This window comes from Agelaius tricolor, unplaced genomic scaffold (genome assembly GCF_023055355.1).
Source record: "Agelaius tricolor isolate 1412-34295 unplaced genomic scaffold, bAgeTri1.0.p SCAF_5, whole genome shotgun sequence".
Classification (NCBI taxonomy): domain Eukaryota; kingdom Metazoa; phylum Chordata; class Aves; order Passeriformes; family Icteridae; genus Agelaius; species Agelaius tricolor.
This window is the reverse complement of record NW_027269265.1, coordinates 44,556,182-44,579,176: the sequence shown is the minus strand read 5'-3', so window position 1 is coordinate 44,579,176 and position 22,995 is coordinate 44,556,182. Positions and strand designations below refer to the sequence as shown.

Below are 22,995 nucleotides of genomic sequence, written 5' to 3'. Positions count from 1 at the left end.
TTACTTCCTTCACCCACGTGAAGTCTGTTGATATCAAGTGTGACCCATGATAATTAATAGAAGACTGACATAAGTAGAGAGTTCTGGATTTTAGAGAGTTCTCCCTTTTTAAAGGAGAAAAAGTTTTAATTTTCATTTGCATCTTAGTTCATCTCTGTACCTGATAAGCTTGATAAAAGACTTTCCTATTTCCACTTGGTGCTACTATTGTTGCAATATTACAGTATTTTCTGTAAGGACAAGGTGATGGCTGCCTTAACTCTGAGCAATCATTTAGTTACAGGAGCTGCCTAAGTTTAGTATAGAAGCAAAGGGCTTTTGTCAACTGTGCTTCGAGTTAGTGTTTGTTTGGTGTGGCTTGGGGTGGTGTTGTTGGTAGGTGCTTTTTTTGAGGAGAAAGCAGTTTTTCATAACAAGTGAATGCTTTTGTGGTCTAGTTCACATCTAGTTTTTAGAGAAGGTAAGTTTTTCCTCTAGTTTAACAATACTCTGGCTGTTCAGCCTTCTCTTTCAGACAGTTCATCAAAGGTTAATTGAATATGTTGTCTGCATTCACCTTTCTTGCATTTTACAAATGAAATTTAAGGTGTCTTCTGTTTGCTTTTGAAACTATTCACATAAGTCTTACATTTGGGGCATAATATATTTTCAAACAAATGTTCCATCTTCATCAGTATGTAGGAAAATAAGTCCTTCCCTTTGCATGTAAATCTGTGGGTTAAATTTGGTTTATAAACCCCTATTGTATTATAAGAGGGCAGATGTTTGTTTTGTGTTTAGTCATTGTCATTCATACCTGGAGGGAGTTACTTAAATGCAAATGCTCATTTCTTGCATACATTTCGTGTTTGTTAACAAACAGTCTGCTGTGCAGTCTTGGTTATAAAAAGTTAAAATGCAGTTGGTACTTGACAGTGTGCTGGTGCCTGACATTTCTGGATTGGAAACATGATTTTAGGCTGTGGGTCACACATAGCTTTTTGTATTAATAGTTGTATTTTGTGGTGTTTTTAATAAGTAAAAGGATATGCATTTGTCTAATAGGGAGGATGGGATCCAAGACATTTTAACTCCAAAACAGTCTGCAACAGCTGGACATAGAAGAGATGCAAAACTGGTTGTAATAAGCTCACTGTACTAAAAGGCTTTCATCAGACAGAGGACAAATGGCACTGCTCCTTAGTCCAGCTGTGAGTGTGTTCAGTGCTGGGCAGAGCATTGCAGTGGTGAGTGTGTTACTTGCGCTCTGCCTCCCAGTCTGCTGTCTGAAGGACTGCAGTATTTGCTAGTTTTTCTCAACTGTTGTGTGTGGTTGAAATAGTTGTTTGGAATACCATTCTCTGAAATGCCCTGGATGTTTTCAAGAGAGAAACGTTCCTGCTGTGAAAGTCCTGGGTCATGTCTTCACTGCTGAAACAGGTGTTGTTACTACACTGATACTGCAATCTTGATGGGAAATTCCTGATAGAGTCAGTGCAATTCTGTGCAGCTTATGAAATCTTGGGTGAGGAGTGAGATAATGCTGCTGACTTTCTACTTGATGTAAAATTTCCAGTTCTCCTCAGGCACCTTTACATTAAAATAGCTATCTCAATGGAAAATTTGCATCTTCCTCTTTAGCAATGAAGGCACAGCCAAGCAGTGCAAATGAAGGGTGGAGAAAGGCAATACGGTGCATGAAACAGAATGGTCAGATCACTCATGGCCATACATTGCTGGAGTTAGTTTTGTTATAGAATAAACAAATGCATTTTGTTCTGCCCTCCATGATACTGCTTCCTTGTGTAATGCTAACAGGCTTTTGCCCTTCCTTCTACAGAAATCCTGTTGCTGTTTATCAGAAATTCTGTTTCTTATTTGCAGTACACCTTGTCTAGCTGCAAAGGAATTGGAGATTTGGGGTGGCTGAGATCATTCCTAAACCATTCATCGTAGTAAAATCTATGCCTTTTTTACAAAAAGGATTGCAAGGTAGCTTGAGGTATGAGAAAATATAAGTTACTCTGCCTGGAAGAAAACCATGGGCTATAGTTCTACTGTGGTCCTGATCACACTGGGCTCTTGCCTTGGATCTGCTGTGGACTGCATGACCCTTAATCCTGGTCCTCTCTGGGTTTCTTTTCATTCTTTGCCTTGTGTTTCTAGACAGCAGGTTTGTCAGCTGTGACAGTCCTTCCCAGTGTGTCCACATGGAGTCCTTCAGGGTGCAAATAACAATTCTGGCTTGTAGGTGTCTCCCTAGTATGAATGACCACAGTTCATGTTGTGTAAAATTTCTTACTGCCTTTTTTCCCCAACCTTGTTTCTCTGCATGGACAAATTTTACTTTCCTCTGATCCCCCCTTTCCCCCCTTTATAATGAATTTCAGGTTTTATTAGACATTCATTTCCTTTCTTGTTTGGAGAAGGCAGATATGTGTTGGGTTAAAACAATAATTGGGCTTGGCTGTTTATACAGGTGGGGAAATCATGTAGAAGGAAAAGGAAGAATTAAGTCTTGAAATGACCTGGGAAGAAAACCGTGATTTTTTTTCCTTTTTATTTCTTAGCTCTTTTGCAGTTAACCTGCTGTCAAAGCTGAGGTGCACCACCATGCTTTTCTAGTACCTCTCCTACTTTGTGTTTCTGTAATATGAGACCATTCAACAACATTGTGGCAGCTTCCCTTGCCTATGCAGTGCAGACAGTTAATTTCTTATGCCACTAAGATGTTATTGAGACTCGCATGAAAATTTCAAGAGACAAATAAGGCTAACTTCAAAAATAGGTTATAATTTGTTGTAGCTCTACATGGAAATATTTAAAAATCTTTAGCTTGGGAGGTTGTTCATGGCTAGGTTTATGCCTAAAGCATAGCAGACGTGTGCATACCAATGTATTCTTTTTTTATAAGCACAAAACCTCTTCTAAAGCTCCTTCCCCTGAGCACTGTATGGACAAGACACAGCAGCACAAGAGAAGGTGCTCTGCAGGTCTGTCTGCTAGATTCTGTCTGCAGCTGAGCTGGGCAAAGAAGTTGCCTTATTGCTTTTTATAAAAATCTATATGCCTTTTGAAACTGAGATCCTTTTGACAGGATCAGCTCAAGGAAAGCAACTGTGTGTGCAGTCAAATGGGCAGATTTCAGGGCACCAAAACATCTGTGGTGAGGTGGGAGCCTGGGGGATGGGGAGTAACATGCCACTGGAGAGGGGCAGGAGTGGATGGCCAATTCCATCAGACAGCAGAACAAAACCCTTCTGACCCAGCCCAATGCAAAGGGCGTATTTAAATCAAGATCCCTCCTAACACAGTGTAGCTGCAGTTTGATTTGCACAGTTTCTGCTTTTTTGCAGTTTTACAGCTTTCTCTTTGAGCACCATGCCAGCATTTCTTTAATATTGTTTTTAGTCTCTTTTTTGGCTTCCTCATCCTTGATTATACATCACAGTATCAATAGTTGCATGTCACACAATTCTGCAGACACCAAGGAGAGTGACCAGTTGATAACCTTAAGATGATACAGAGCAGTACTTAGATGTAAAAACAACAAAACAAAAATGTTAAACAGCTCCTGTGTAACTTACCTTTTAAAGCCCCAAATTTCCATTGCCTCTCAGGTTTTCTTAATTTTTAAATAATTATCTAGACTCAAAACCTTTTCCAAAATCCAAATGAAGCATCCTGGAGCTGAACTCTAAAACGTGTTTCCTGTCTTGCTCATACAAACGACGAGTCTATAAATTTAGGTACAGAACTAATGCAATCTGCTTTCTTTTGAATATTATCAACACTTCTCCAAATGTGGAGACTCTTTTATTCTGGAGGATTTGAGCTGACAACTGTATTTTCTGGAAATGTCCTTAAATTCTACACTGTGGAGAGACAAATAACATAGATGATTATTTTATGTTTCTTCAACTAAGCTACCAGAAGATCTTTTTTTGTAGTTCCATCAGTACAAACACTTCACAAAGCTTGCATGACAAATGCTGACCTTAAAAAGATAAAAGGAGCCATAAGGAATTGATTTGGTTGCATCAATGTTCTTGGCTAAAGCAGAGTCATCTTCTGCAAGGAGTGATCTGCAAAGCTTGGAACAGGTTGTTCTGTTTATTTGCTGCCTTTGAGGTGGTCAGTTAGGTATTACCAGTGATATAAGTACAAGCACAAGGTTACAGATTTCATTGTCTGAAATAACCTTTTCCACCTCATCCTCTTTTTTTCCTCCTTCCTAACAAGCTCTTACAAAGCCTAAATCTTGAATATTTAACTGGAACGTAGTCTGCACAAAAAACAGAAGTTGTGTCTACAACTTGGCACTAAAAACTTCTCTTAACTTTACACCCTCTAAAGCTCAGTATCATGTAGCAGGTTCCATATAACAAGGTGGTTTTATTTGGGAATATTCTTAACTGTTAGAAGAAAACCATGACAAATTGTGGAACCTACATTTGAGACTTGACTGCATTTTTGTTCCAATGAGTAACATTTGTCAGCAGCTGAATCCAGCACATGCTATTTCTGAGTCTCTTTTTCTGCAATTTGCAAATACAGTACATATTGTACCTTTGGTGGAAATAGAAATAAAATATCTTTTTTTTTCAGCTTTCTAAAGATTTGTGTTTTTTGGAGTTAACACAACATCTGGAACTGGAACTAAAAATTGGAAACAATTCAGATCAGAAACAAGCATACCTTTGTCAAGCCTGTATTTGTTTAAGTCCTGGATAAAATTTGCAAGCCAAATTTTCCAAATTATGTAGAACCACTATTTTATCCATTAAAAGTTTGGAACCCTCATCACTGTGTAATCTACTATTATTGGCCAGACAGCTGTCTGCCAAACCAAGGAGGAATACCGAAAAAGAAAAAACAACAGAAAAGGACCTTGCTCCCATTGACATCCAGAATCTAAAAAGGGGACACTGCAGGGTTTTTTTCCATTCATGGATTGACCTGAACTGTTGTTCCCAGAAAAAGTCATGTTTAGATGTTCAAGGAAGTCACCCTCTTGTCTGCATTCTTCTAAACCAGTTTATGCAGAAGTAGGACAAATCTTCAGTTTCCTCTGCAGTTTTAAAATTGTGGAGCATATCATGGGGGTGGGGGGAAATCCACGCCTATTGCATTTAGAATAACAACAGGAAAATTGTTGCCATGTACTCTGCATCACAGAATGTGAAACATCCGAGTATATTTTTTTCCTGTCACATCCCCCAACCCTATTTTTAAGCACTGCCTTCGGCACTTACCCATTTTGGCAAAGCCCAACAGCAGTATCGTGTAAGAGACTACTTCAGTGCCACTTCTGCTTATTCTAAAATCAGAAAATACCAGAAATCTCAATGGACAGGCTGTATCCCACTTTTGTGGGTACAAGCAGAGTGCCATATCAATTCTCACACAGAAAACTGTTGTGAGTCCTGTGTGGAATATGGTGAACATTGTTATGGAATTGGGAGCTATTGTTGGTGAAGCTAATGGTATTAGGCAAAATGCAGGTTTGTACTTTAAAGAATCCTTAATCAAAATGTGAAACCTCACTGACAGAACAGTGACCCTGCTGTTGAAGTGAATGTGCCTGTGATAAGAATCTCTCTTTCTATGGTGATATCTTGTTAGTGATCTGCTGAGTGATTTGCCTCAGAACGTGGTTGTCAGACTTCTGAACTGAGCTTCTGGCAGAGGTAGAGCCACTGTTTCATGAGAAACAGTATAAAGCAATACTTCTCTTCCTTAAGTGCGAGTAATTTGTCATTAAATTGGTATGGTTACCCATACCATTAGTTTTCTTGGCCCAGGGTTATAAACTGTAAATGCTTACAGCATCTTCCACTCTTAGGGGCCTCAGCACACAGAGCATAGCTTTGTACAGCTGGAGGAGTGAACATCCAGGGCAGTAGTCTGTGATGGCTCTGCAGACGTTGCTTGGTACATCTTGAAATAGCAGGTGGTGTGTGGGAACTGTGACAGCCTTCCTTGTGTCACACTGTTCTTAATTTAACCCTGAGGAGGGCTGGAGGCTGGCTGTGGTGCCAGTGGATCACCGTGTGTGTGCGATGGGTTTCTGCTTCCCCCTTCCTCTGTTTCGACACCATGTTGGACTCAAACATCCCAATGCAAACCTGTGAAGTGCTGCTGCCTACCTGTTCTTAGAGAAGGGAAGTTTTCACCTTTCCTGTAGAGTTTACTGTCTTCATTTAGAGTGGGATTTTTGGTGTACCTTGGGCCCTTTGACCGTCATCATTGAAGTTTGATGGAAATTGTCAGTTTAAACTCCCTTGGATTTCAGTGCAGGTTCCAATCTCCAGCCAGCACCAAACTCAGAAGCTGACTTGTAAGATTGGAGAAGGCTTAGTTTAGCAGCCATTTTCAAAGTACCAGTTTCCAGGGCTTGTTGGTGGTATCTGTCTGAAGCCAATTCCCTAATCCCCAGGAGATGGTATATTTGTATTTAAGCTGTCATGTGCGTTGTGGTTCTTGAATAGCAAATTGCAGCAGAAGCCTCAGAAGAACAAACAAGTGGTTGTGAACAGCATGCTGCTTTTGGGAAAATCTCATGTATATTTTAACCTCTGTTAAAAGCTCAGGTGAGAACTTTCCTGAGGTCAGGAAGATGTGGGGGTTCTGACTGCAGAGATTTTATCTGCTTAACATTAGCTAGTCGGGATTGCATGAGGCTGCAATCCTCAAAACTGTTTGGCTGAACACCAGTTGTGCATTGCACAGAGAGAGATTGCCAAGAACCCGTTTTGTAATAATGTTTAGAAATTTCCTCTAACAATACAGACCAAATAAAAATTGCTTTATGATCTAGTGAATCATATTCTTCTCTAAATGTTTAAAGTGCTTGCAAGTCTTATCTGATGAGTATCTCATTGTAAGTTGATGTGTCCCCAAATCACAGCTGATATTTTAGGTTTTGTTTAGTTTTTCAGTGGATCTTTAAATATGTTCTGTATGCTGCTTGGTGGTCCTTGTAGTGTTGTCAGCTCACATGGGCTTGGCTGTCGTCCTTTCCAGCTGCTAAAGCTGTGCTAGAAGATGAAATATGCTGTCCTATGTAACCAATGTCAGTATTTGCTACAGCAGTACTAAGGGCAGACTAAGAGAGCCATTGCCTGGTGCACCAGGAGAGGCATTTGTGTGGTGTGCTCAATGGGTGGTCTTGGGAAAAGAGAGAGAGTTTGAGAAACCCTCCTTCAAAATGATGTGTCCACATCATAAAAGTGGTCTTGAACACATGTAGCTTGCTTCCAGGATCTGCAGAGATGCAAGTGCACTGAATTGCGCACACTAAATCCACTAACTTGGCTTTTTTGACATGTGAGTTTTTTTTACTTGAAGTAGGTGATATAACAGGACAGAAGAATAATTAATAAATTCAGAGCATGTTGTTGGATATTTTAAAAATATTTAATTGCCACCCAGCTAAGAAGAACAAATCCTAAATTTCATAATTTGTGTAGAACACCTTTGATGGACTTCTTCAGAGCATGCCCTTCAGGGACATACTTTGGCATCTCTTGACCAAGGGAAATGAACTAATTTCGGCCAGTGGAAATGAAATGGTATATAATCAGTGCTATATTTTGTTGTTACTGCTAACATTATTATTTAAAAATTAGGCTGCCAAACAAAACCAGTGGTCTGAAGTAACTCTCATCCTCCTAAAACCCTGTCATTATTGTGTGTGTGGGAACCCTATGCAATGTGAAAAATATAACAAGATCTTCAAAGACTTGCTGTTTGTTTATTTAAAAAATAAAACAAAAGTAGCTCAAAGTTTATTTAACAATATTTTAACATTACTATTTGATAAAGCTACTAAATTCATCTCTTTTGGGAGGGCAACAGAAAGAGTAATGTGAGTTACTAGGAAGTTCAGAACTATTTTGTGTAAAACCTGGCATAAACACAATCAATCCCAGACCCCCTTAATAAAGATTTTCGGGGAAGCAGTATAGGGAGTGCAGTCCACTGAGCTACTTTTAATTTTATTTAAAATTTTTTTTTTAAATTAGTTTTTGATTTAAAGACACATAAAAGAAACTGCTTTCTTAAGGCAGGAATTAACTGTACAAAAACAATACCTAAGGAATGGTTATCCAACTGCTGTTAAAATTCACCTTTTGCAAGCAATTTTGTGGCTTCTGTAGTGTGCTCCAGTATCTTCAGAGCATGTTCCTCTCTGCATTGTGTCTGCATTCTCTTCCCCATCAATGAAAGCCACAAAAGCCTAACCTGATCTAGTTCCTTCAGTGTGTCCTTTCTCCACTGGCAGGGAAAAACTGAACTTCAGCCTATTGTAAAAGTGTTTGCTGTTGGTCTGTTTTACTATATTTTTATCTCACAGCTTTCCCAGCTCCTCTTCTTGATGAGAACAAGCTTCATATGTTTTCTAAACCCACTTAAACCTTTTTTATATACTTTCTGTGGACCCTTTCCAGCTTGCTGCTGCTAAACCACATGTTCTTTAAACTTGCGTAATTTATTTACATAACCCACTTCCAAATATGTTTGTGACTAAAGCCATGTAACTTCTTGTAGGTACATTAGTGAATGAACAGCCCTGCTTCTGCCTTAGCCTCATAGCAAACAGATGAGCACTGAGATCCTGTCTGTCTTGTGGTATTCAAGATAATACTTGGCATATATAAACAAAACTTGTACCAAATATGTTTTATAATATGGGATATTAGCATGGACTGGATTACTGTGCACTGTTGTATGCCTGGTGTGACCATGTGAATAATTTAAAATACAGGCTGGTAAAGAGGAAAGTACTGGCTGTACACAACGTGTGTAAATGTGTGATATTCTTAGTGGTCTCATCCTGAGTTTCAGACCTTGATCCTGAGTAAAATCAGATAAAATGGAAATGAATCCTCATTACTTGATAACCAGAACACCTCATGGCTTGGAAAGCAAAATTCCTGTCAAATGGATTGAACAGGAAGGGTTAGAAGAATGGGATGTAATTTGGAGAGGGAGTGTATTTTCATCTTCAAGTAGTGCTATAAAGCAGCCATCACTGAGAGGATCAGCTCACAGAGAGAAGTCTTAGTCATTCAGGAATGAAAAGCTGAGTGCATCACTAAGCCTTTTGTTGGAATATCTTCAAGTGCCTTACTTTAGCATGAGTGGCTTCACTGCAGCCCTTTGAGATAATTAATAGCAGAAGGAAGGGTATGTTTGTAGCAGAAGGAATGAGTTTTACAAATTGTTGGACTGAAATTCCTGTTCAAGTTCTTTGCTAAAGGGGAAGAAATGTGTGGGAGTGAAACCAAAGAGTTTTTTTTAGTCTTGTGCCCTAAAACTGCTACCACCTACCTCTGTGTTAGAACAAGAATATTCTTTAATTTAGTTACTACACTGGGAATTCACTTTATTTTCAATAATGTGTTTTGAGGATGACAGCCATAGCCCTGTGTTCTTCAGAGGACTCTACCTGGCAAGCTGAAACTTGGGTTGAGTATGTGCAGTTAGGACAGGAAGATCAACACTCAGTCTTATCTTCTGATGTTGATGATTTCCCAGCACAGGAAGGACATTGACCTGCTGCAGAGTCCAGAGGAGGGCACCAAGATGATTAGAGGGATGGAGGACCACTCCTACAAGGACAGGCAGTGAGAATTGGGGTTGTTCAACATGGAGAAAAGAAGGTATTGAATTGACCTAGCTGTACCTGAAGGGGCCTACAAGCAGGATGGAGAGAGACTTTTTGTGAGAACATGTAGTGATGGAATAAAGAGGAATGGCTTCAAACTGAAAGAGAGCGGGCTTAGATTGGATATTAAGCAGGAATTTCTTTACTGTGAGGGTGGTGAGACCTGGAGCAGGTTGCCCAGAGAAGCTGTGGGTGCCCCATCCCTGTGTTCAAGGCCAGGCTGGATGAGGCTTTGAGAGACCTATTCAAAGGTCACCCTGCCCATGGCAGGGGGAGTTGAAAATAGCTGATCTTTAAGGTCCCTTCCAACCCAGACCATTCTGTGATTCTATGACATCCAAGGTCTAAGCCTCCATATGCTCCAGAGAGTTAGAGCTGGACAAGAGGGATCACTTTCTGTTGTAGAAGTGGTTTCTCCAATTAATTTATGGCTTAGGACCCTACTTACACAATCTTGTTTCTGCACAGCAGCTATTTTTAAGTGTAGAGAGCTGATGCACGCTAATTCCATATCCTGCCTAAGAGTTTCCATAACGTGGTGCAGCCTTGGGTGCAAAAGTTTTGACATGTTTGTTTTCTACCATCTTGCATGCCTGTGGTAGGGGTGTGTGGGGTTTTTTTGCTCTTTGGTAATAAATGTTTTTGTGGTTTGGGACATTGACTGCTGCAAGAATTATGTTATTCTCTCTGTCCAGCCATACAGATGGCTTAACCACAGAGATCTCCATTGCAATTGTCCTGTTAAGGTTTGAAATAATATTTAAAATATAAGTTGGTGCACATGCTGTAATTTTGGATGGCTATTTTCGCTTGTATGCTTATTAAAATGAGACCCTTGTTTTGTGTTGTGTGCCAGGTTCCCAAGATCCTCAGTTGCTTTTCTTAAAATCACAGTTAAACCTTTCCATGAACTTCAGCCTAGTTAACCAGTTTAAGAGCTGGTAAGTTAGGCTTTTCTCCTGTGCTATACATAGGATTTGTGTTTGTTCTGTGCTTCTGGTGCTTTCAAGGGTAGAAATGATGCATGTGCCTCAGTATTCTCATGTCTTCCTATTTTGGCTTTAAGGGGAAGGGGACAAAATGTGGGCATGTCAACAAGTATGAAGCAGTAGTATAAATAAACTTTTTAAAGCTGTTGCTCAACTTCTCTTGGAAGTGTTGCAGCTTTGCAAAAAACCAACAACTGATGACAAATACACTGTTGATTATCATTCATGATCATCTTAGTCTTAATATGTATGTTGAGCCCTGTCAAACTGGTTTTTAGAAAGCTATTACTGAAACTAATAGTAAAGACCACGTAGTGCATTTTTTAGTTGTTTGTTCCATATCAGTTTACTGATGCTAACAGGTACCCCTGAAGCACTTAGTAAAATTCAAATGCTCTAAAAGGGCACAATTAAAACAATGGAAGTTGATGACTGAATTCAGAAACTGATACTGTTTGTGGTGGTGAACGAAATAAATTATACAAAAGCGTACAAATCCTCCAGCCTTAAGTTATGTCTGCACAAAACAACTTTCCTGATGCAGGTGAAACAGTTAAAATTTAGTAAATGGCCACAGACAAGGAATGAGCATTTGAAGGATCAAAGGCAAAGCTGGAAATTGAACCCTTGCTTGATTCCTACCCTGCCTGATGAGGAGTGTTTCCTTTTCTGCAGTTAATGGACTGATGAGAAGCTCTGTTTTCACACAGTTGTACAATAGGCTTCTCTGTAGATAGCTCACTGCATTGTCAAGTCAAGGGTGTTTTCTACTTAGCAGAAAACCACAGGAAAATTGGTGGGTTTTTGCACAGAAATAATATGTCTTTCTAGAATGAAGTGGTTTTGATCAAGTACTGCACGATCCAAGTAAGATTGTAGAATTGCTGCAAGAAGAAATTCTGTAACTTTGTGTAGTTCAGGCTCTTATCTCTTTAGAGTTTATTTGAAAAATTGTTATATTTCAGGGTTTTTTTTGTTTTGTCCAAAGACTGTGAACTGCAGCTATGTACAGACATTTTAAATATTTCCTATTATGGAAAAAAATATGAACTGTTCTAATTTTACTGAAAAAGAATACTTTTTTTGTGACTACATTAAAATGTCGTTTCAATTGGGTGGTAATAGACTGGATATAAACAGTTTATCCTCCACATTCAGCATGCATCCTTTCACTGTTTATTCTTCTATTTTTGCAGAAGAGAAATGGTGTTTCCCTTTTCAAGCAATTTGCAGTTGTCAAGAGTATTGCTGATCAAAATAGAGCGTAACACTCAGTGTTCCTTTGAGTCTCTTAACCTTCTAAACATGGAGTACCTTCTCAAGGAAGGGATAATTCCTCCTGTGAAACAAATAAGCTCATTAGAAGGTTAATGGTAGTCAGTTACTGCTGCTTTTTTTGGGTCTCCCCCATCCCTCAGAAACTCCTGTTAACTTGCTTTCCAGTTTGCTTTGCCTTGTCAAGAGTTGTGCAGTAAAGAATTAAATGCATCAAGGGTAAGGGTGTTCTGTGGACCATCAAGCCTAGTTCAGGACTGAGAAGGTAGCATGATTTAGAAGGAGATTGGTCTCCATATTCTTGAAATGAAGTTTTGATTCTCCCTTCATGTGGGATTCAAAATAAACTTGTACCATCTATGGGTGGGATGATCTTGAATCTCTAGCATGGTTTATTGATGGCACAGCAAATCAAGTGTTTTGTCAGTGCCATTTTTTTATGCTTTTTGAGCTTTGTTTCTCATTCTCATGCCTTAAAAACTCTGTTGGTTGTCATTTTGTAGAGTATGAATATATCTTTTGAATTGCTAAATTGTTGAGTTTAGTAATTTTATGAAATGAAATGCTATGTGTCTGTCTTTTTAGAAACACATTTGATGTCTTAGCTGCCTCTTTCAGATTTACTGGGAAAGTTGAGAATTTGAAAAGTTCTGTGAACTTTTCTTGGGACATCTTGGAAATTATATTTCCAAGCTGCAAAGTTACTAGAAGCTGCAGTGTTACTAGAACTAACTTTGCCTGCTCATGAGCCATCACATTCTGATCTGAAGTGATAAATACAAGACAGTGAAAGCAGAGCATTTAAGTACTTTTCTGGCTTTTGCTTTATTTTTTTTATTTATATGAGGGACAATGGCTTTCTTCAGCAGCATGTCAGGCAAGAATTACTGTAGAGAAACAAATCACTAGTTTTTGTGGGAGTTTTTGTATTTTTTTTGTTTGTTTGCTTGTTTGTTTATTTTTCCAACCAGTATTGCTCTAAAAGGGCTCTGTAACCATTTAAAAAATAAAATGAATTTTTAAAATATTAAATATAATAAAAATATAAATAATAATATATTTAATAAAATTTATTAAAATAGGCTAGTGGGGAGGAGCAGGGAAGTGAATATAGTTTTCAGAATCAGAGTTCTGCCTTCTCTTTTTGTCTTTCCCAAGGGAAGTGGGCTACTTACTTGTTCTTTAAGGGGCTCAAGCCTGGCCATTTTCAATAATCAATCAGTTTACAGGAGTGTATAGTGCAGTGAAATTCTGAGACAGTTGCAAGCAGGGCAGTGTGATTTCCCTGCTGGGTGCTCATGGCCAACACAATGTGGCTGCACCTCAATCAGGACATCTCTGAAGGACAGAAGTGACAGAGAACACAGCAGTTAATGCCTTATCTGCCTGCTGCTGCCCCACTGAGTACATCAGCGGGGAAGAAATCTGTTGAAAGGGATGGGGAGCTGGGATAATGTTGATACTGATTGGATTAGACATTTTTCATGTCTGATCTTTAGTTAAGAAGCTGTTGAGTTCCTCTGCTGTTGATTGGACTTGATATTTCAGGTTCGTTTTTCCTTTGTAGTAACATTAATAATGCCTTTAGCATGGAAATGTCTGGATGAAAATCCATCTATTCAGATTCCTCTAAAAATGTTTTTGGGACAATATTTAAAAAAAAAAACTCTACATAGGCTTTCTACAGCTTTGATATTTGACTGGATGTGGGGCTGGTTTTGTGAGGCAGTGTGCATAACTTGAGAAGGTGTCTGCCCCAAAGAATTTGTGACTTAGAGCCTCTAACATGAAACTCCCCAAGTGCTCAAATGGTTTGATGCACTTAAAACAGATGTGGCTATGGGGAACCAATGAGCTGCAGAGAAGAAAACAAGCACTTGGTACTTCAGACTTTTCTTGTCTGTTTGTAATAACTAACCTGTTGGATTTTCCTGATACTATTCCTAGTGTTTTTAAAGATGATTGGGAGAACGACTTGGCAAGCCAGCAAAATTAAATAGGAGGAATACTGAGACATCATTTCTTAACAAGTAATTCTTCTCAAGCTGTATAAACTTTCTTGAGTTAAATATTGTAGAGAAAAAAGATACTATATCTTCAGTAAAACATTAATGATAACAATTGGCTCTCCTTGCTGTCCAAGATGCTCACTGGAACCACCAGGTGATGTAAATTAAATCAGCATACTCTTCTTTCAAAAGGAAAATAAAACAATCACTTTCCTGGCTTAGGAGGGAAAAAAAAGACCATTGAGAATAATAGTAAAAACTCTGAATTTTTATGCATGTTTTTGAGTTTATCTGAAGTTGAGTTGTATATTCTGACTGCAGTCCTTGGCCTGCACATAAATACGTTAGCTGTTGTCAGGATGTGCAGAGGCACACACTCATGTAGCCAGAGCCAGAATTCATGAGACTGGCAATAGCATCTGACAGGGCTGCCAGCATTGCAGACCTGCAATTCAGACACTGTCATCTTTTTTAAAAAGTGCAGGAGAAATTGAATCTGAAAGAGAATATCAAGAAGTAACTCTAACACATTACATACAGTAACATGAATTTAAAACTGAAGGTATTTATATGACAGGCCTGAACCACAGGAGATATAATATATGCTGCTCTATTCTGTGTGTTGTTACTTGAGTAGCAAGTGATTGAACCTGTGCTGACTGTGCATTGGAGGCAGCATGTTGGATGCAGGGGTTGCCTGTGAAGCTGGGAGGAAGCAGGTGACTGGTGTAGAGCTCCAGCAGCCACTGCTTGAGTTAGAAAAATTGGGGTGAGATTGGGGAAGCTGGGAAACGTTTGTCCTTTTGCTCTTGCTGCTTCTTTCTAACAGCAGTCTTCACAAACACCCCCAAGCCATGCCATAGTCTGCCTTCAAACTCTGTCTTCAATTTCTCTTGCTGTGGTGCAGGAGAGAAGACAGGAGTTCTGAAACTCTGTCACAGTTTTTGCTGTTTGGGAGGGCGCTTGGTAGGAGCGTTTCATGGTGGTGTGTTTAGTGCTGTTGGCTTTCAGCCTGCTGCTAAAGGCCTCAGAGCTTGCTTTCTGTGTGTTGTTACTAATTCAACTGGTTGAACCAAGCTTTTAAACCATGAACACTTAATTTGTTCTAATTTGTCTGTTGTTAGAACAACAGACAGAAGATGTTGTTGAAGGTATCGTTGAAAGGTCTTGATGTGAACTCCTAACTATGTGGAAGATGCTTCTCACACCCCCTAGATAAAGAATTGGACCTGTTCTTCCATCTCTCTTTGACACCCCTGTCTGACATAGGGAAGGAGGAGGTTTTTAGATACGGTGGCACTTCCGTACTCCCTGCCCTGCCGGTCTGGGAGAAGAAATCCTCCAGCGCCACATCCATAGCCAGCTCTCAAACATCTGTAGGTGCCTGCAATGCTAACGTGTTTCCATGTTTTCCCTCTGTAGCGTCTCCCTTTCTGCTGTTTGCCAACCGGCGGGACGTCCGGCTGGTGGATGCCGGGGGCACGAAGCTGGAGTCCACCGTGGTGGTCAGCGGCCTAGAGGATGCTGCTGCCGTCGACTTCCAGTATTCACAAGGCATCGTTTTCTGGACAGATGTGAGTGAAGAAGCCATCAAGCAAACTTACATTAACCAAACTGGGAATGTGGTGCAGAATGTCATCATTTCTGGTCTGGTTTCTCCGGACGGCCTGGCGTGTGATTGGATTGGGAAAAAGCTTTATTGGACGGATTCAGAGACCAATAGGATAGAAGTAGCTAATCTCAATGGAACATCTAGAAAAGTCCTCTTCTGGCAAGACCTTGATCAGCCCAGGGCAATAGCTTTGGATCCGGCTCATGGGTAAATATCAATTTGGCTTAAATGCTTAAATGGATACTGTGGTGATTTATGTTGAGTTTTTACTTCTGAAAAGAAAAGGAACACATAGCCTTTTGTTTCACTTAACTTCTTCCTGAGGTATTTTTCTCAAGATCTGTAACTGAACATATGTTTGAGCTTAAATATTTTGTGGCAGGAGATGGCAGCCCAGACCTTGAGCCAAAAAGAAAAATACAGCTGGTTCTTAGGTGCCAAGCCAAATATTCAACCAGTATAATTACCTGGCTTATCCCATTGCACTTTGGAAAAGTAATTAATTTTCCAAGCATTTTATTGTTATTATTTTCTCAGTGATCTTGTTTAGTAAGTTAACTTTGATTTTATATGTGATGTCTATTTAATGTAGACAGCAACATGTGCAAGTCTGCATGCATTGAAACAGGAATTCTCACTTGCTGTGCTCTGGTAAGAAAATCAGGATATTTTTAAGTGATGATGTTAAATAATAATGTTTGTGCCAGCAAGGGAAAGAATCCACGTGAAACTGTGGATTCTCAATGCTATGAAAAAGACCATGTTGAGAAGTAGTAAGAGTGCAGGCTGCATGTCTCAGTTCTTAAAAATACTTGTGTATGTGCATGGTTCCTCCCTCTTCAGTCTTCCCCAGGGTTTCACATGTGCTGTTTGCTCTCCCTGTGCACAAGCAGTGCTGGTGTCCTTTGGGCCTGGCATTTATTGCAGTGATGACTGAAGATTTGCTGTGCTAGATGGACCCTCATAAAATGAGGAAAGAGAACTCAAGTGCAAGAACTCAATTTCTCTTGTGTGCAGGGATCCATACAAGTGGGCTGGTTTGCCACTGATCTGCTGCCATTTTCACAATACTTTTTCAGAGACCACTTTTATCTTCCTCTAGGGTCTACATAGGTAGGTTTCTCATCTGTAGGAAAATCAGGTATTAACTGATATATATTTTCACTGAGTCTGTCCTCAGACAATGATGCTGAGTTAATGCAAGGGCTTAGTATAAACCATAAAAATAAAGTATTTGGTGGTTTATCCTGCTCTGGAAGATGGACAGTTTCTTGAGAACCTACCTGCTTCAAGTGTGTGAGCAGTGAAGATGGAAACTAGGCATCAGAGGGCAGCTGAAGATCACAGGTCAGCACCTTCCATGCCACACACTGGAACTGTGGTTGTTTTTGCCGTGTTTCCTGCGTAAGATTTTCCAGATGAATGTGAGGTGTTACAGGTACATTTATGATTAATACATAAAGGGCATACAAAGGCTAAATGAAACTGTGTGTACCCAAAGAAACAAAATCCTCAGTTTTGTTGACAGGTCAAATGCTGGAGCTGCCTGTATCCTTCAGATAATGGCTGGAAAGGTACAGCCATTACCAGTGGAAGGGAAAGTGGAGTGACTTTGTTGGGCCAAAGGACTTTTCCAGAGGGGCCCCTATCCTCCTAATCCTGCCTTCCTTACAGATGCCTTTAGGTGAAAGGAATTCTCCCCACAGCAAATTGTTGTATAGAGGGGTTTTAAATAAATTAACAGGAGTCCTCTTGTACCCTTACAGCAAGTAATCTATGCAGAATTAATTAAGATTGATAAATTAGATATTGAGTTCAGTAGTGTATTTAAAGAGAGGATATGATGTTAAATTGAGTATTTCATGGTGAGGTGGATTACAGAGAGTGGTATGGCACTTTGCATGAAATACCAGTGCCAAGTTTACTTCTCCTAAGTGGATGCAGTTCCTTGCCTTTGGACTGATTCTTTAAGTGTTGAATCAAAGACAGGTTTGCCTGAAAAACTAGTATATTGAACTTAAAAGAAAATTTAAAAAATCAGGCATCATATATATTTGTGGAATAAAACATGCAGGTTTGCTTTTACAACCACTTCATTTCACCTGGTAGCTCTGAAATATTTCCTAGGTGCATCTGTGAAATAGTGATCATGACATTTGATTTTGGCACAGCAGGCTCTGGGGTTGAGCTCACATGTGTTCCATTTTCCAGGTATTCTCTGGGGAAGACAAGTGGGTGACAGTAGGAGAAAAGAACCATTTAGTATTTTATTTGTTAGAGTTTTTATTTGTCTTTTTGTTAAAAGTTCTCAAAATCAGGTGGCTAATACTGTTCCTACAACTGTCAGAACAGTATTAGATCAGAGCACCTGAGTAAGTTTGTGGGGTTTTTTCCTGGATCATGACATGTGATGCAGGGTTGTTAAAACTGGTTGAAGCAATCTGTCAGTGGTTAGTCATTTGCTTTCATTTTGGAAGAATTTCCATTCTGTAGATGTGATTTTATCCTTTTAGCAGTTTCTGCTTGAGAAGTGGGGTGGGAAGCTTAGAAAATGAGGAAGAAAACTTCATTAGTCAACTTTGGTTTCCAGAGGCAAAATGGGACAAATTAGCAGTTTGCAAATGCTTAGCTGATACTATTAGTACCCAAACATGGGTTTGTCTAGAATGCTCCAAGTCAAACAAATCTAATCTCTCTTGAGATAATAACATTTTGTTGGGCAGAATGGTGACATCTTCTCTTGTCTTTTAGCCTTAGTAAGGCTGTTGTGCAGAGGTGGATGGAGGACTGTGTGTTGGGGTGTTTGCAGTGGGGTGTTAGCCCAGAGTGGTGTTTGCCTAATAAGTAGATTTTATTCCATTTTGAGTGTGATTCTTCAAGACGTAGACTAGTTTGAGAGAATAGAGAAGAACATATTGAAAATACAGTCATCATCTCTCAGGAACACCAGAAGTGTAATGGCCAAGCCTTAGGAGAGGGATGGGAGAGGGGCTAAGTTGACTTCTGGAGTTTCCTTTTGAAACCTGTTTTTCTGTGATTTCCAATTGACATTCAGGAGTATGATTTTTCAGATGTTCTGATGAGCTTTCTAAGTAGTAAGTCAGATGTTGTGGTGATTTTTAAAGAGAGCTGCATCTTTTGCACATTCAGCCTATCTTCCTTTTTTAAAGTGATTATCTCATGGTTTTACTGAGAGAGATTCCTCTCCCCTAACAATCATTCAGTGCATTCCTAAAATTTCATTTTTAAGGCACTCTGTGGGACACTTAAATCTTATCTGTGGGTCTCTCTTCTTCCCAGAGCTAGTGAAAATCATTCATTGTACAGGGTCTTCTGATACTCTGAAAGAGTATCATAATTCACAAGAGTTGGCTTAATATGTAATGTCATTCTTTCCCATACACATTGAAATTTCCTTGCTGAACTCACTGTATATTCTAGGAATTAAAGGAAGCAGACTATGTGGCAATCCTGTTACTCTTCCCTGACATGAAGGATAAACTAAGAAGACAGAGGACAGTACAAAACATTTTTCTATAAATTTGCTGATGCTTTGTTTTGAACATTTAGATCCCAGTCCTGCTGTAGGGTGTGTTAATCTGAATTTATATAATGGAGGACATTAGGCTAAATTCTTGGTATTGTTTGTAGAACATTAGCATTTATGTAAATTCTTGATAGGTAGACCACTGGTGGGGGATTCAGTAGTGTTGGTGTTATTAACTTTGAGTTTGATGCTGCTGCATAAGTATGTACATGTTTTCAGGATAACAGCTTCTAACAAATCTGAATTTATTGTATGTAAAGATTTTACTCAAGCCCAGCTAAAAGAGGTAGCTCAAATTCCCTGCAATGCCATGCAAAAAACTTAAGTGTCATGAACATTGTCTGAAGAAGGAGGAATGTATTTGAGAAACAAATTTTTATCATGTGTCATGGCAAGCAAACTTCACTTTCCTGAAAAGAAGTCTTCAAAAGCGTGCATGAATGAGTAGCCAAAACAAATTAATTAATTCTCAGTCCAGTAGTGAAGGTCTTAGATCAGAACACCCTAGAATGTGTGTTGACAAGGGTCATTAAATCTATGACATAAAAATCTCAGTGTTTGCTACCTTTTCCATTTTACACAGGGCTCTGAATCTGAGGGTCTGAGGCATATCCATAATCCTCATATCTGATTTTTACTAAGTGCTTAATGAAGAAGTTCGTTCACATTATGAAAGTCTACAATGTGCTAGAGATATTTACTTTGGTTAATATAAATCTTGAATTTGTTATTACTTGTGTGATGACTTCTGAATTGCCTTTGGAGTGAGCTTACTGTCCAGGTCCAGGCTGTATTTTCTGTAGCTTGCCTTGCTCAGCAGACAGTAATGCTTAAGAAATTTCTGCCCCCACTGTTTGCTGAAAGCAAAAAGAATTAAATGAAACATCTGTGAAATGTTTGTGAAATCATTATTTTAGGGAAAGATAAAAATTGCTTGCCTCAAGAAAAGGTGTGCTGTCTTGTGGGTTTTTTGGTGTGGGTATAACCACAGTCATCACTTGGTGTAGTCACTGGGGTTGTTGAATTTGCCATACCTGAGCTGGCCTGCTGACCCTGGTGGGATCTGTAGGAATGGTGCTTGTGAAAGAGGAGAATAGGGACCTTTGAACTGGTTTGACTGAAGAAAAGCTGCAAACTGCTGTCTACATTTCCTCCCTCATTTTAATTCTTAAAAAGTCTTCCATGGCATGGTGTGAGGCTGTTGGGCAGAGTCAGTGCTGGTGCCAGTGGACTACGCCAGAAGCTGCCTTCATTTATGGAGCAATCTTCTCCTTTTGGAAGAGCAAAGCTTCGGGGGAAGGAAATAAGATACAAATTAGAATGCAGCAATAAGAAAAAAATTACTGAGTACTAAAAATAAATCATCTCTTTTGGCATTCTGCAGAATGGCTATTAGTTCAGAGATTAAAACAAGCCTAATCATGTCTGAACAGCATTAAGGGATTGTATGCCATAGCCTGGCTTAGCCATTGCCTCAGGTTGCTCATGGCAAATTAGCCAAAATCTGCAAGCAGTGGCTGTCATTGACCTAAAGTATATTTGGCACCAAAGAAAGGATTAGATGGTAAATGCACCAAATGGGATACTAAAAAATGGATATAGAAGGAACAGCTATCACCATTAGAAAGCTTTCAGTTCAGAGTCTAAAACTAAAAGCCTCAGACATGCCTAGTTGTTAATCCAGTATTTTCTCAGTGTCACAGCAAGTCCAGGAACAAGACCTGGAGCTGGTCTAACTCACAACTGTGTTTATGTCAGCACTTCAAACTGCACTGGTGTTTGCTGATGGTTCAGCAGGACCTTGGTCCCACACAGCAGCGTGGCAGGTACTAAAGGTTAAGCATGTTGGCCTGCTGGGTTGGAATTATTGGGATCTGTATGAGCTGCAGTCGACTGAGGCTTCTGATACAAATAAGGGTGAATGATGACATCTTTTAAGCAGTGTATATTCTGGTCTTAATCTCCTTTGGAATAGTTGAGAGGAGAGGGAATACTGAAGAAAAACTTGTGACTGTTGCAAGTGGTGGAGAAGAAAAGCATCAACATCCTCTGAGTAAAGAAAGCTGTGCTTTTTAGAAACCCTAACTTGTGGTTGCTTGGTTAAAATGCAGAAGATGCCCGGGTTTTGAGTGAAACGTGCTTATTGCTGCCTGAAAGCTAGAGATTACTTTATATCCTGTGTGCTTCTAGTTAGTAATTAATTGCAAGTATAAAATTATTTTGAAGCTTTTGGTTAGTTTTTTGAAACTCTGTAATATATGAGTAGCATGATTATTATCTTAAAATGAAAGAAAAGTACTCAACTGTAAAATTGGTTCACAGTCATATCCAGTATCTTGGTATGGCAATAATTTCTGGGACTTGGAAAGCTTTTGATATGTGTCTCCAAATAGCTGCAAATAGTCTCATGCATAAGAAACTTGAGGTTTTTGTGGGAATTGTTATTTACTCTAATTTTCAGATGATTGTCCTTGATGGTGACAGCCTTGCTTTAAATAGTTCATTAGTCTCTTCTGCTTATTTCTCCCCTTTCCTGCTCATAGATATGACTATTGTTCAAAGATCTTTTGCTTCATTTGAGAGCAGACCTCCCTGTTCAGAGATGATGGAAAAAAAGTAATTTACTTCTCTCCTACTCCCCAAAATTGCATGGGAAAGAGGTGGAAATGTGTAGACTTCCTTAAAAACCCCACTGAACTCCCTCCCTTATTTGCACTCTTCTTTTGCTGCAGTTTCTGTGACTCCTCCTATCCTGAGTCCTGGACACTGATACTTCTTTGCCCTGTACACATTTAGTCTTATTACGTTTGGGAATTGTATTCTTCTCTTCTAAATTTCTACACCATTTCTTGAGGGAACAGAAGGAACAACAGGATGGCTTTAGTTGTCACAGTGCCAGGGTGTGTTGCAGTGGTTTCTTGGGTGAAGTCAGGAATGCACTGGCACCAGAGAGGTGATGGAAGCTCTTTGATGAGATGATGTCATTGGGTGCATTTTATAGCTGCATAATGTGGAGATCATGGCATATAAAACATGTTGGTCTGGATGCACCGGCACTATTCTGTCATGAATGAGTTGCTTTGGTTTAACTCAAAACATGTTTCTAATTTTTTTTTTTTTCATGTAAAATTAAGCATTAGTATGAGCTGAAGTAAGAATTTTTCCACTCAATCTGCTGAGGGTGTTCTCAGGGTTTGTTTATTACTGTGTTTGAAATTACAAGGGTGCAAATGAACATGCTTAAGTTCCCTGCCTTGACAAATTCCTGTCTTTAGTTGGTGTGTATCTTTCCCTAAACATTGAGTTAAAGTGTATCAGCACAGAGAAACATAAAATGCCTTGGTTTGAGCTGAACATTTGAGCAGTTGTGAGATGGGTGGGTTAGAGAGCCACTAGCACCTGACTTACACAGTTGGATTACTGTGGTTCAGTACATTTGCTGCAACCCATCTTCCATTAAGTCAGTCTAATGTGTAGATATAATTTTTTTTTACTGTCCTAATAGGTTTTAATTCAGTGTTTCCTTATGAAGAGAGAAAGAAATCTAGGTTTAACTTCAGGTACATGTAGTTGAGTAATGACTGGGTCTAGCTCACAAGCTGATGGAGAGTTCAGCAGTTCATTCTGCACTTTTTCATGTGAGGATACTGAATTTTGAGTGTCTGCAATGTGTCTTAAAATGGGTTGAATGTATTGAGATTTGGACTATTTTTCCCATTCCTAAAGTAAATCACATTTTGTGAAAGAAGGGGACCTGGGCTCAGTGGACTGCCTGTGAGACAGCCCTTGCTGTCAAGAAAGCCAAGAGCACTCCTGGGCTTCATCAGGAGTGCTGCCATCAGATCAGGAACCTCCCTCTCTACTCAGGGCTGGTGAAAGGACCCTTGAGGTGCTGTGCCCAGTTCTGGCTC

General features: G+C 39.5%; 1 protein-coding gene across 1 annotated transcript in view; it reads left to right on the top strand.

Annotated features, from left to right (window-relative positions):
* The window catches only part of LRP5 (LDL receptor related protein 5), a 130,626-nt gene that overhangs the window by 15,620 nt on the left and 92,011 nt on the right, over positions 1-22,995 (top strand). Inside the window, exon 2 of the mRNA XM_071427633.1 lies at positions 15,348-15,744. Within this exon, the coding sequence (XP_071283734.1) occupies positions 15,348-15,744 (397 nt within the window). The remainder of the gene's footprint in view (positions 1-15,347; positions 15,745-22,995) is intronic.